The 12,015-nt window shown below is 44.2% G+C and overlaps 1 protein-coding gene across 14 annotated transcripts in view; it reads left to right on the top strand.

Annotated features, from left to right (window-relative positions):
* Nucleotides 1-12,015, top strand: part of LOC105467273 (formin 1) — a 468,877-nt gene that overhangs the window by 116,895 nt on the left and 339,967 nt on the right. For 12 of the 14 annotated variants that reach the window (XR_011606208.1, XR_011606209.1, XR_011606210.1 and 9 more), the window contains one exon: nt 9,471-9,588. The exons of 1 other annotated variant lie outside the window; for it this stretch is intronic. Coding sequence is in view for 6 of the 13 variants with exons in the window: in XM_071067172.1 (XP_070923273.1) it covers nt 9,471-9,588 (118 nt within the window). In the remaining 7 variants the exon portion in view is untranslated. Of the gene's footprint in view, nt 1-6,107; nt 8,048-9,470; nt 9,589-12,015 lie in introns of those variants that run through there. One more of the 14 variants, XM_071067177.1, reaches the window with a different exon arrangement.

Raw genomic sequence — 12,015 nt, forward strand, 5'->3', positions numbered from 1 at the left:
GGAACCAGTCTCAGAAATACTTTATTTTCAACAGAAAAAAAGACCTTAATCACTGGGATGGGTCCTTGCAAGAGGCAGGTGCTGCCTGTTGTCTTTTTAACCAATTAGTAAAAACAGTTGCAGGCTTCTGATGGGGTGACCCGGAGAGGCTGTTGTAAGCTTTGCTTTGGCAGAGGAACGCCACAGCATGAAGGCAGGGAAAGTGCTACAAAACTAGAAGTTTAAGGGTATGTCTGGCTTTGTCTTTCGTTTGGCCTTACATTCCTGTGAATTAGGTAGAAGCAAGGTGTTGTCTCCATTTGAGAGATGCAGAAAATGAGCATAACGAAGATGCTGTTGAGGAAGAAGGTAAGACCCCACAGCATAGCAGCAGGGTGATGTGATGTGGGTGAACAGGAGATGGGATGCCTTTTTTCCCATCTGGGTGCTGCACTTGAGCAGTATGAACTGGTTGGTACCGGTTGTTTAGCTTCCCTTGACCTCAAATGTCTTCGCCTTTAAAACGAAAGGTCAAGCCAGGCCGGGAGCAGTGGCTAACGCCTGTAGTCCCAGTACATTGTGGGGCCAAGGCAGGCAGATTACTTGAAGCCAGGAGTTTGAGACCAGCCTGGGCAACATGGTGAAACCCCGTCTCTATAAAAAATACAAAAATTAGCCGGGCATGGTGACACTCACCTATGATCCCAGGTGCTCAGGAGGCTGCGGTGGGAGAATCATGTGAGCAAGGGAGGTCAAGGCTGCGTGAGCAGTGATTGTGCCACTGTACTTCAGCCTGGGCAACAGAGCGAGACCCTATCTCAAAAAATAAATAACTAAAGCCAAGCTAGATAATTTCTAATATTTCTGAGGTCCCATTCAACCTTCCAGCAACTTGATTCTACCCAAATTATTCCATACTCTTGTACTTCTTTTCTACGACACCTCATTTTACAGACATTTTTTGACTCCTTGTGATGTTACAATTTTCTCAGCTCTCCCCTTTTGTCCAAGATGCCATTTGTTGAATTAAAACACACTTCCTGAACCAAAAAACCAGGTCTTCACCCATTAACCCACCCATATCTTTATTCAGAACTTATTTTTCCCAGTCCATTGCTCTTAACTTTTTTCACCTGCAGAAATAGTTTCCCCACTCTTATTTACCCTTACTAAGTTTAACTCCTTTCTACTTTTTGTTTCAAACAGTTTTCACATGAAGCTATTTGAACTACTTTGGGAAGCTAGAAGCGATTTGCCATTAAAATCAGGCCCAGAACTTGAAATAAGTTGGACGAGGAGAATCATGACAATTAAGTAGCTTAAGAGTGAAATGCGATCCTGTTTACTTTACTTTCACCTTACCTTTCTGAAGTCTGATGAGAATGTGGGGGTGAATTATCCAAACTGAATAATCACGAGAAGTGCTACGAAGAATAAGGGGGCCCTTAGGAAGTTTCTTCCACACAGTGTCCAATTTTTGCAAAATGATATTAAAAAATTTTTATTGCTGATTTCCTAATACTAGGAAAGTCAAGGAGCTGAGCTCTACTGCCTGTAGGAGATAATGTGCCTTTTGTTGCAATTGTTCTTATCTCACTAGGTATCCACTTATTAGACTGATGTTCTGTTTTTTTTTTTTTTTTTTTTTGAAGATGGAGTCTTGCTCTGTTGCCCAGGCTGGAGTGCAGGGGGATGCATCTCGGCTCTCTGCAATCTCCACCTCATGGGTTCCAGTGATTCTCCTCCCTCAGCCTCCCAAGTAGATGGGATTACAGGTGCCCACCACCATGCCTGTCTAATTTTTATAGTTTTAGTAGAGACAAGATTTCGCCGTGTTGGCCAGGCTGGTCTTCAACTCCTGACCTCAGGTAGTCCGCCTGCCTCGGCCTCCCAAAGTGCTGAGATTACAGGTGTGAGCTTCTGTACCCAGCCTAGACTGATATTCTTTTTGCCATGAGGTACAACTGGCTCCAGCTTCAATCTTTGTACAGCTGAGAGGACGGTGAGATGGGAGAAACGTGAAGAATTCACTGCTAGTAAATTCTGCAAAAGTACTATGCTCACATTTTTAAGTAGCTAGGTACTGATTGTTTTTAACGAAGAGTTATAACGGAATATCATGTCGGTCAAATGCTATCTATTTTTCATGTGTCCTTTGACTTAGAGTTGTCCCTCCATCTACTTGGAAGATTGATCACCCATATACCCAAATCCTCTCATACCTAAGTCCCACAGTAGGCTCTGGGAATCCACTTACAGAAAAAGTTGAAAAGTTAACCCTTCATCTATGCAGGTTTCACCTCCCATGAAGACTGCATTTTCCATCTTCTTTTGGTTGAAAATACAGGTGAACCCATACAGTTCAAACCTGTGTTGTCTGAGGTGGATCACTTTTAATCTGGTCCAGATTATTTTTTGTAGATTTTTCCCCATGTTACACAGAAGAAAAGAATGGTCATCCTCAGTATAAGGTTGCTTTTTTGTGTGTGTGTGTTTTTTTTTGGTGAAAATCATTTTTGCACAGATGTGGCCGTTAGAGAGTTAATGTGCCTTGAGGTTAGGACAAGAGAGAGTCAGTTGAGGTAGTAGCAGGTTTTAAAGAACGAAAGCCTTTGCTTCCATTGGTTTTGTGTAGTAAGTGCTTATTTCAGCACATAATTAGATGTTGAGATAATGTCCAAGAAAAGTGATTATTTCCCTCCCTGAAAATGTTAAAGCTTTAAAGAGATTCATTTTTCAAGACCAATTTAGATTGAATTTGTAGGTTGCTTATTTGAATATTATAATCTGAAGCACTCTTATTCCCTGAGTGACCAGCAGTGGTAACATTTCTTATGGTCATGAGAACCAGTGACTTGAAAGAGTGTTCAAAAGATCTCTTTGAATTACCGTGCTCCTCTTACTCGTGTTCATATTTAGATGGTCACTGATGGCTTTCATTCAGAATTGTTTTAGGTCCAGCTCTTACTATTAGACTGAACCTGGGGGATAAAGTCCTTGGTTACAGTCTATAAACAGAGAGTCTCCTCTTTCTGAATAGATATCTCCAACTTAACTGCACATTTCATGGAGGTGGAAGCCAGGGGTGTCTTCATTCGTATGTCCTCACAGCCTCATTCATTGTTGGTGTTCGTTAATGACATTGGATGAAGAAGTCTTTTTAATAGAAGTCATGCTTCATAAATGAAGGAGAATGGTAGGGGCAAACTGGAAAACCTCGATATGTTTGAGCCCAGAGGATTCTGTGTCTCCTCTGTGGTAGGTAGATAGGCTTGATTTTTCTTTTCTCGCTCTTCCTCTATTTTTTTTTTTAAGAAAACTTGTAAATTTTCCCCCAAGTTATGCAAAAGAAAAGAATGGTCATCCTCAGTATAAGGTTGTTTCATTTATTTATTTATTTATTTATTTATTTATTTATTTATTTTTGGTGAATTTCGTCTTCTGTGTCATTGAAGAGGATAAAGTATACCTCACATCCCAGTTAAAGACCACTGATGAACTGGGCTGAAACCTTTGCACCTCAAGACTTAGCTGTGTGTGGTCTTCTATTAGGGAAGAAAGTGGAGCTCTGGGCTTGAGAAGAGTGGTTGAGAGTGTGGATGCTGGAGCCTGACTGCATGGATTCAAATTATACTTCCACCATCCACCGTTCCTGTGGACTGGCAAGCCATTTAATCTTTCTGTGCCTCAGTTTTCTAGCAGGAAAAAGAATAATAATAACAATTCACAATATGGTTGTTATCTGTATTAAATGAGTTAATATGTGTGGAGCACCTAAAACTGTGCTTGGCACGTGGTCAGCCCTTAAATATTAGATGATGTTATTCTCCACTTACTGGCTGTGTAGGTTTGGCAAGTTACCTTCTCTAGCTATGGTTGCTTACCTTTAAAAATGAGCCTAATAATACCTTACTTACCTAGAGCCAAGGGGAGGAAATCAAATAATCTCCTGGGACCAAAGACTTGACCCACTTTCCATGGAATTGTGTTGGCATCTGTGAGTATTGAGGGGATACTGAAACCTTACAATTCTGCTCCATGCCATGGTGCAGAAGGGTCAATAGCCCCTTCCGGCATCTGTTATATTTTGCCCAAATCTATAGAGGGGCCTGGAAGCTTATTCCAGAAATCCAGAATTAGTTATGTCTGAGAAAATTGAGTCTTTTCAGTTCATAAAAACAGAAAGACCAAGTACGTGCAATCTCCCACTGCCCCCTGCCATGTTAGAATTGGATGATCTGCATTGCTCGTAAGAAGACTGATCTTAGGCCAGATGCAGTGGCTCATGCCTGTAATCCTAGCACTTTGGGAGGCCCAGGTGGATGGATCACCTGAGGCTGGGAGTTCGAGACCAGCCTGACCAACATGGAGAAACCCTGTCTGTGCTAAAAATACAAAATTAGCTGGGTGTGGTGGCACATGCCTGTAATCCCAGCTACTTGGGAGGCTGAGGCAGAAGAATCACTTGAACCTGCGAGGCAGGGGTTGCGATGAGCAGAGATCGCACCATTGCACTAGAGCCTGGGCAGGAAGAGCGAAACTCTGTCTCAAAAAAAAAAAAAAAAAAAAAAAAGACTGATCTTATGATCTGTTGTTGTGATGATTTCTTCTTTCCACAGCCTTGAAGAAGCAGATGTCTGATTTTAATCAATGGGTATTTCCTCTAGACAAGAAGCTTGTTCTGAGACTTAAAAGACACCACTGAATTTTTCTGCAGTGTCCCGATGGCTTTTTGATTAAGTGTGCCTCAGTTAATAATCCCCAAAAATACTATGATCAGGAGCAAACAGAGAAGTACCTGTTTAAAACACAAGATCAAATCAAGATTTAGAAAGTTTTACTTTCTCTTGGTGGTTGGTGGGATGCAATGATATGTTTTTATCTGTGTGAGCGTTCCTTTTGAATACGTTGCTAGAAATGTGTTTTTGAATCAGAATTTCTCAGTATTAATACTTAGATTGTTTTTAGTACTGAAGAACATAGCTCAAGTTATCAATATGTGACATGTAGCCACCCCTTCTTGCAGATAAAGCAAGACGGTCATTTTCCTTATGGCTACCATTTCCGTTTTGCAGAAGGAATTACTGTTTGTGTTTAACACTTGACCGCAGTCGTCTTGGATCTTTGCTCAAAGAGAGATGGCAATTACTGTTAAGCCAGTTTGACTTGCCTCTCCATCCAGAACAGTGTCCTGTCCATCCCAGGCACTGATTGCATGCCTGCTGAGTGGGACTGGATTTGAAAAACGCTGAGCCCTTCAGGTAGACAGGCAGCTGTCCCAAGAGGCAGCTATGCAGCTAGGAAACAGGGCTGCAGTTTTTACCCCCATCCTTTGTTGCCAGCTTCCCAGCATATGAATAGCGTGGTAGAAACTACTCTGGGCTGATGTTTGGAGGTTGTTTTGTCTGTCCTGTTTTTGTTTGGGCAAATTGGGTCTGTGATAGAGATCTGAGACTGATAGAGACTTTTCACATGTTTTGCCCTTTAGGGGGATGCGGATCCTTGGGGATCTTTGCATTGTTTTGTCTAATAGGGTCGGTTGTGTGTTACACTGTGTCATGCCAGGTTTCATTTAGTTGGCTGGGACACCAAAGGGGAAAGGGGTGTCCTGCTGCTGTCCGGGTTTCTAAGGAAGCCGGGAAGTCACAGCTGCTGAGCAGAAAGAAGCCTGCGGTTGACACAGGGAGTGTAGAGGGTAATCATTCCTGCCGAGCCGGGGCTGTTTACTTTGCCACCGTGTTGCTGGTGGACGCTGGGTGTGGTGGGCGTGTTTGCCTAGTACCTGTTTGTAGAGCACTGACACAGCCAGGGCAGAGCTAAAACAGCAGTCATCTGAAACCAGTCGTGTGGGTTTTCCCTCACGGGCTTTAGCAGCTAAAATCTGCATTCCAGATGAAACCTGCAGGGAAGCGGAAGAAAGCACTTTAAAAAAAAAAAAAAAAAAAAAGCTTAAAGGGCAGTAAATTAACTGCTTTGAGAGTTCTAGGCACTTTTGAGATGATCTATTGCTTTCTTTAATTCGTTTCCTTGATTGGTGCATTGTAAGTGGCTGCTGATCTGGGTGTATGCTAGTTTTTTGGCCTGGATGCCCCAGGCCTCTCTGATCATAATCCAGATGAAAAAGAAGGCCTGTGTCAGAAGTATTTCAGTCATTTTCTGCTGATTCACTTCTGATTCCCTTAGACTTCTCCGGGCAGTGGCTTAAGTTCCTTCAGAATCAGCCTGCCGGCTCAGCACTTTCAGAAGCCTTCACTTGCTCACCAATGAGGAAGTTGAATGCCACCAGGAGAACTGCCGGCCTGGGGCGGAGCTCCTCGTGAAGTCCTGGGCTGGGATTACAGGGCAGGCTGACTTTCCCTATGACAAAAAGGCTTTTGTCCCCGGGAATAAATACGGAAGTTTCAGAAGAGCAGCGTCCCGGGTCCGTGTGTAGTAAGGTGCACGGTCTCGGCTGCTTCTGGGCTGAGACTCCACGGACTTTTCCCAGTTGCCCTGGCGTACCATCATCGCACAAACCGGAAGGAGGGCGCAGTGACTTGAAAGAGACCAAGTGTGTTTGCTGTGCGGCTGACAGCCTAACTCCCGGTTCCCATTGCTCTCTGTCCTGTGAATTAAGAGCAGATGGAGTGGATAAACTGAGAGAGCGGGAGAAGGTAACACAAGTCAGAACTTCCACCAAGGGCATTACTGAGACATGGAGAACGTTGATAATTCCCTGGCTGGCAGTGATGTCTCAGAACCCGCAAAACCTGAAGCCGGACTTGAAGTGGCTCAGTCGATCCTGAGTAAGTTCTCTATGAAATCCCTGTTTGGGTTTACGAGTAAGCTGGAATCTGTGAATCCAGAAGAGAAAGATGCTGTGCTGAAAGCATTCCACAGTTTAGACGCGGATCCCACATCTCAGCGGGATGATCCCAGCAATGGCTTGGATCCTCGGGAAGCAGAGTCTCAGGTTTCACCTGACCTCGGAAATGATGAGAAAACTGCAAAGGTGGAGACAGAATCAGAGGGAAGTCAGAGAAAAGAAGCAGGGACATCTCTCCTTGCTCAAGAGCTGCTTCCCCTCTCTACTTGGAAAGGGACAAAGGACGATGTCCTTTGTGTTCGCGGGACCCTCGTGCACACCACCAGTGATTCCGACTCCGATGATGGTGGCCAGGAGCCAGAGGAGGGAAGCAGCACCCATGGCCCAAAGTCCCCTAGTGTTGTTTTATCTGAGCCATCTCAGGAGTCCCAGGAAAACCCAGGAGGTTTCAGGGAAGATACTGTCACTGGGGAGATGAATGGTGCAGAGCTCTGTGCAGAAGATCCTCAGAGGATTCCACCTGAGATAAGCAGCAGACTGGAAGCTGGCAATGGTGGTCTTCAGACAGAGTATCGCCCCAGCCAGGGCCAGGTGGGAGAAGAAGGGTCCCGAGTCCTACCTGCAGTAACAAGCCAGAATTCGAGTGTTGGTGTCACTGAGAGTGCCTCTTCTAAAAAAGAAACCTCTGGAGAGAAGTCATTCCAACTTCCAGCTTTTTTCAGTGGGCTTCGTGTGCTGAAGAAGGGGGCTACCGCTGAGGGGGGAGAGACCATCACTGAAATTAAACCGAAGGATGGGGACTTAGCTTTGCTCAAATTGACCCAGCCTGTGCAGAAGTCCTTAGTGCAGGCAGGGCCACAGACAGTGAAGAGTGAGGAGAAAGCAGCTGAGCCGAAGGCCACTCCCACTCTCCTAGAGCAGCTCTCTCTGCTGCTCAACATTGACATACCCAAAACTGAACCGAAGGGAGCAGACCCTGAGTCGCCCAGGAGAGAAGAGATGGGCTGCAACGCGGATCAAGAGAGCCAGAGCGACCCTGGAGTAGCCCCAACCCAGGGTGGTGAGGTCAAGCCAAAGCCGCCAGAGACGGCCCTGGAGGCTTTTAAAGCCTTATTCATCCGGCCCCCCAGAAAGGGAACCACAGCCGACACCTCTGAGCTGGAAGCTCTCAAGCGCAAGATGAGACATGAGAAGGAGTCGCTAAGAGCTGTGTTTGAACGTTCCAAGTCAAAGCCAGCGGATGGCCCCTCTGATTCCAAAAGTGTACGTAGAATTGGGTTTTGCATTTTAATATAAAATATGGTGCGGCTGTATTTCTTTCCAGGTTTCCTCCCAAAGTGAATCCTAGTTGCCTGTTAGTGATTCTTTTAGGTGGAAAAGGATTATAGTCAAATTATGTTGTCCTGTAAGGAGTACGGAGTTAGCCGGAAGTGCTTTTCATGCTTCCTGATTTTTATCTGGAATATTACAAGAGGGATATACATAAAGATGTGCAGGTAGGAAAAGGGTAACTGTCACCGTGAGTTTAAATGTTGATGGTAAATGCACTGATAAAACTAAGTAGCATGAGGAAGTGATGCAAGATGGAAGTATAGCCCAAGTTTACAGGGTTTCCTCACCACTTAATTATACCTCCGCAGAAACTCTATCATTCCTTTGAAAGTCTACCATTTGGCAGAATAGGTGTTCGTGGTGTGATTAGAGTGTTCCACATCGAATGGAAGGCTTCCAGATTGAGCACTGGATTTAGAATGAGACCTGGGTTTCTATTCTACTTCTGCCATTTACTGGCTGGGGTAACCTTAATAATCTCCAAGCCTCAATCTCCTCATGTGCAAAATGAGGAAAATAAAATGGGTATATGGTTGTTACGAGAATTAAACAAAGGCAGTGCATGAGAAGCATCTAATTAATGGAAGCTGTTATTACTCAAAGAAAACTAACTCAGGTAATTTCTAAAGATGAGCGAGTACCTGTCCAGTAGATCTTAAACGATCATAAGAACAATAAATAGAATTTCTTGCTTAATATCAGTTCAGTGTATGATTATTGTTCCTTTTATATATTTAAAATATTCAGTTAGACTGTTAAAAATGAAAGTCTTTGGCAAAATTTCTCAGATTGCAGTTAAAAAACCGAGCACAATGTAGCATTCTCCTAGTTGTAAAAATCAACCCATATAAAAATGACTGGAATATGAAGGTAATCTCATTCATTCGTTTATAGGAATAAAAGCAAATTTAGCAGTGTGGAATGTTTGAAAAAGTGTGTCTTGGTCTACCACTGATGTTCATGAAGTTAGTTTTTATGTTAAATAATCCTGGAGTCTGGGATACATTTGTAAACATTCCTATAAATGTACTTTGGTGTAGTACCTTTATGTCTGTATCTTCAGGTCAAAGTATATTTGTGCTTTTTGAAATTAATAAAAATCATCTTTTAAGGGTTGTGTGATACATACTTAGCCTCGAGGTTTTTTTCGTTGTTTTAAATTTTCACCTCAACTGATCGTGTTATACTTCTGGAAAAGGGTCACACTATGGAAAGATATCTCAGTTACAGTGAATGAGAGCAATGTGCAACTGGCCATTAAAATTAACTTCAGAATTAGGGTTAGCATGTCATTTTTCAGGAGTTAATTGGCTATGACTACATTTCCCTTCTTATTTGCCTGCTCTTTCCACAGGCTGACCATAGCCCGACTGAGCAGGATGACAGGACTCCTGGCAGACTTCAAGCTGTCTGGCCACCCCCAAAAACAAAAGACACAGAAGAAAAAGTGGGACTGAAGTACACTGAAGCAGGTAATGTGAAAAGAAGCTAGGGACCCAGGAATGAATCTCTTCCTGCAATGGCTTTTAGTTCTAGCTTAGTTGACTCTCAAATCTGGGGTTTTGTTTCATTATAAAATGTAATGCTGAAGGTTCTCTTTTTGGTTTTGCTGTTAAAGTGAACCTTTGCGCGCTTATTGTTAACGAGCCTCTCTGAAAGCTGAAAGATGAATGCAGTGGAATGAATGAAAGGGGGCATGTGTGTGAAGCAGGAGAACCTTGGGGGACCTGATGGAGAAGGCAGATTGCAAATCCCTCAGGAAGCCGGTGGTTGGTCCTCATACAATTTTGTGAGCTGGCAGTGTTGCTAGAAGAGGCAGAGCATGGTTCTCTAGAGCTGTAATCTGATTTCTTGTTTGTCTTTGAGTAATGCTTTGGAGATAAAGGAACCTTGTGCAGAGTGAATGTACAGATACCATATCAGTTACTCGTTCACTTTTGTGAGACAAAGCTTTATTTAATGCATGGCCAACTTTAAAGCAACCTAACTCTCTGGAAACCTGCTTAGGAACTTTACTTGAATTTATTTAAATGAAATGGGTATCTAGATATGGTTACTATTTAAGTGAAAGTTTCACATGAACTGTAAAATGACACCAAAGCATTAGAGGATGGGTATATAAGATATTAAGAATTGCATATGTGTGTATATATCCCTGAAACCTCTTTGCCTTCTTCCTGATATTTAGAGATTACCTATACATGGCTTATAGTTGTTGTTTTTATTAGGTGTGTGTGTATTAAGGTCTATCTATCTATCTGGTTATAGAAAAGTGCTTTTTTCCATTCCTGTTCATTGATAGATATGAACAGATCAAAGTTGGGTGGTTCGGTAGGTTTTCCCATAATATCAGATTACTCCAGTGATTGAGAACACACTGGCAGTGGAATCTTGAGATCATTTCTAGCTTTCATTTACACAGTTGCTGCTTATGACTCTGCAGGGCATTGGTTACTTCACAGCATTTTCTTTCTGTGGTGTTTGACTTCCAGGATGAAAACTCATATCCTTGATGAAAATATGGATAGTGATTTAAGTCTTCTTGCCCACATTTGATTTTCCAAAAATCATAATTGTATAAAAGTGAATAGCACAAGGGTGGAAAATGATTGTTTCCTCTAAGCAGAGCAATTCAGACACAGCAGTAAAGAAAGCATAAGGATGTTCTAGGTAATTGAAGCACAGAAGTAGCATAGGGCTGAACTTCTGTTTAACCCAAACTTGAATGGAAAATTTCCTAAACAACGTTAGGTCACTTTTTTCCTTTTGCTTTGTTTAGTCCAAATGCACTTAACTTTGTTTTCTCTAGGGTAATTACGTATATGACTGTATGAATGAGGGTCGTACGAATCAGGAATCAGCTGGCACTCAAATGGAGTGATTTGAGGAGAGTTTATTAGAGACCTGTCACAAAGGTACAGACCGGGTTTAGGAAAAGCAGTAAGAGAGCGCTACTCTGGGGCTAGTACCAAGAACAAGCTTTTACCACACCCAGGCCTGAAGGGGCAAGAGTAGGAGTGGCTATCGGAAGCTAGAACTTAAGAGGGAGGCTGAGTGGTGTGGAGACAACTGCTGGGCAGGACCTGCAGCCCTCAGCCGGGAGGTGCCGCCGGTCGGTAGTGACATGCCAGGCTGGATGCTGAGGGCAGACAGCCTGATCTCTTCTCATCCCACTCTCTGGTCCCCCACCGTCATTCCCATTGGCCAAACCCAGAGAGAAGTCAGCAGACCGGGAGCGCTTGAGCCTATCATTTCAGGCCTGTCAGTGGGGCCCAGAAAGGGCGCACACCTGGAGAGGTACGCAGGAGATCTCCTGCACAGTTACACTGCCACCACGAGCGACCGGCAGGCCCTGGGCGCACGCAGGAGATCTCCTACACAGTTACACTGCCACCGTGAGTGCCCGGCAGGCCCTGGGCGCACGCAGGAGATCTCCTGCACAGTTACACTGCCACCACGAGTGCCCGGCAGGCCCTGGGCGCACGCAGGAGATCTCCTGCACAGTTACACTGCCACCACGAGTGCCCGGCAGACCCTGGGCGCACGCAGGAGATCTCCTGCACAGTTACACTGCCACCACGAGTGCCCGGCAGGCCCTGGGCGCACGCAGGAGATCTCCTGCACAGTTACACTGCCACCACGAGTGCCCGGCAGGCCCTGGGCACACGCAGGAGATCTCCTGCACAATTACACTGCCACCACGAGTGCCCGGCAGGCCCTGGGCGGACAGGCTTCTCAAGCCCTCCTGGAGAAGAATCTGCACACACGTGCTGGTGTTGTCATACCGCACGACACGGGATTTCAGTACAAGGGCACGAAGACAAACTTCCGTTTTTATCATCCTGTGGGAGGGTTATATTTTATAGTATAATCAGTTCATAGAAAATATGATGGCTATT

This window comes from Macaca nemestrina, chromosome 7 (assembly GCF_043159975.1).
Source record: "Macaca nemestrina isolate mMacNem1 chromosome 7, mMacNem.hap1, whole genome shotgun sequence".
Lineage (NCBI taxonomy): Eukaryota > Metazoa > Chordata > Mammalia > Primates > Cercopithecidae > Macaca > Macaca nemestrina.